Source organism: Amphimedon queenslandica, unplaced genomic scaffold (assembly GCF_000090795.2).
Source record: "Amphimedon queenslandica unplaced genomic scaffold, v1.1 AMPQUscaffold_9457_Cont18509, whole genome shotgun sequence".
NCBI classification, from domain to species: domain Eukaryota; kingdom Metazoa; phylum Porifera; class Demospongiae; order Haplosclerida; family Niphatidae; genus Amphimedon; species Amphimedon queenslandica.
In genome coordinates, this window is record NW_003550271.1 from 1,425 (window position 1) to 3,714 (window position 2,290).

Consider the following 2,290-nt stretch of genomic DNA (forward strand, 5'->3'; position numbering starts at 1 on the left):
CCGCCGGGCCTAATATGAACTTCAAATTGACGAAGTAGGTTAGCTTTAAGCTCTAAACCATCAGTGAGTTGCAAGAAATAGGTAAGAAGAAGATTTGCAAGCAAAAAGTACCACTATTTTAGTAGTGAAAAGTATGGCAACTCATGCCACATGTCCTCCAAGATGGCGGGTAGCAACGGTTGCTATGTTTATATATTTACACAAAATGGGCGTGTCTGCAATGGGTCTATATAGCATCTTTTAAAAACCAGGTAAATAATCTGAATCTTAATCTGTAAAGTTAAGAAATGGCATTCGAAACGAGTACTTTTAAAAGTAAGTGCCTTACTATGACGTTACTACCTCACTGTTAATCATAGCTATAGATCAACCGAATAGAAGAACTGGTCACCGCACTGTATCAGTAGGTGATTCACTGTACCTGTGGGCTGGTAATCAAGATGGTTTGCCTGAAGTACATGATAGTGAAGAGAAGAGAAGGATCACTAGTAATATACAGCACTTTACTCCTTCAACTGGTCAATGGATCACTAGAGGTACTACTGGTACTCCTCCATTAGGAATCATTGGATACTGCTGTACTGCAATAAATGATCTATTGTATTATTTCGGGGGAGATTGTGGCCATGAAAACTGCTATCACAACAGTATTACACAACTGGATACCGTTAGTCTTCAATGGAGAGAATTAGAACCAACTGATGCAACTAGACCAGTTATGATGAGGGGTCATGGTGGAATGATGTCATTTGAACATGATGGAGCACACCATTTACTAATGATAGGAGGAAAAGGATCTAAACCAGCTGTAAAATTACCTGATTATAAATATATTGAGTTACCTAATGGAGCATGGCGTACTAATGAGCACTCAATATATAATATATTATCAAGTGAACTTTTGTTTTTTGAAATTTTGTTTTTAATTTTAATAATTTTATTATTTTAGAAAAATGGAGTAATCCTTCAATCATTGGTCAGTGTTTACCACCTGCTGGCGGCTTTATCATTGAAAAGATCAACAACACTAGAGCTGTTCTGTTTGGTGGAATGGAGACTGATGATAAGGCTAAGGAAACTGTTGCTAACAATATTTATTTATTAGAGATACATGTATCAATCAGCACTGTGGTATGTGTACACACACACACACTCTCTCTCTCCCTATTGTTATTTGTTAATGGGTATGGTTTTTTATTTATTAGTTCTGGCAGTGTATAAAGAAACGTAATGCAATAGAGCAATGGCCAGTAGGTAGATTCATGTATGGAGGTGCTATTATTATAACTGGATCAGACTGTCCTATGCTAGTGATAAGTGGTGGGTTAGATAAGCATTATGACACATTAGATGATTGTTGGATCTTTAACATCACTCAACATTCCTGGATAAAGGTATGTACAGTGAGATACATGTAAATTATTACTTTATTTCTATTAACAGTTAGATGTACCTCACTCTGTTAGTAAGAGAAGGAGTCATTCTCTCTCAGTGTTCATTATGAGTCCTCATTGTGTTTGGATGATAACTGTTGGAGGATATGCTTATAACTTCAGTGGTATTGACCAATTGAGCTTAATTGATGATATCAATGTCGTGATAACTGAACTAGGTCAGTGTGCACATTTTAATTTTACATTCATGTGTAGCCTAGGCTGTAGCTAATCCTACATTACTGTGTGTATATTTTTAATAGTTAATCTCTCTACATATATTATTATTTTTACATCCATTAGTTATCAACAGTCGAGGAGGGTGTCTGGTAGGTGATACATTTGATCCTAAAGAGATGACTAGTGAATACTACAAGAAGAAGTATTGGCACATAAAAGGAGTATGCTTGGAACACTTGGAGGAGTACCAGAAACCAAGAAAAGGAAATACAGCCGATATTGAGCAAACAGTACAAGCTCTTATGAAGAGGCTTGAAGAGAAGGAAATAAAATTGCAAGAAAAGGAGAAAGAAGTCCAAGCTTTTTGCCAAAAAATGGAGCAGAAGGAAAGAGACGAAGCAGAGAAAGATCAAGAAATAAGAAAATATTGAAGAGGATATGCACTTTTGACATTATTGCATGTTAAATTATTTATTACTCTAGAACCTTCTAGGACTTTTTGTGTTTTCTAGGACATTGCAAATTATTCTTATTTATCTGTATGTACATTATTACACATGTTACCAGAACATTCTAGATTCTTTTCAGTTTTGTATATAAGTGTTCTGTGTTGTGTTGATTGCATTGCATTATAGTTCTTAGTTATTGGTTTAAGTAAAGTTAACTTGGTTGTATTC

At 35.3% G+C, this 2,290-nt stretch overlaps 1 protein-coding gene across 2 annotated transcripts; it reads left to right on the top strand.

Moving 5' to 3' along the window:
- The first annotated feature begins 218 nt into the window (after positions 1–218).
- LOC109590798 (kelch domain-containing protein 2-like) lies at positions 219–2,290 on the top strand. Of its 2 annotated transcripts, none has more exons than XM_020006671.1 (6): positions 219–315; positions 360–893; positions 950–1,131; positions 1,206–1,394; positions 1,444–1,612; positions 1,737–2,290. In XM_020006671.1, exons 1-6 carry the CDS (start codon positions 288–290, stop codon positions 2,042–2,044), a joined length of 1,410 nt encoding a protein of 469 aa, XP_019862230.1. In that variant the 5' UTR covers positions 219–287; the 3' UTR covers positions 2,045–2,290. The 2 variants fall into 2 exon arrangements, with proteins under 2 accessions (XP_019862230.1, XP_019862231.1); XM_020006672.1 differs by having other exon boundaries at positions 366–893.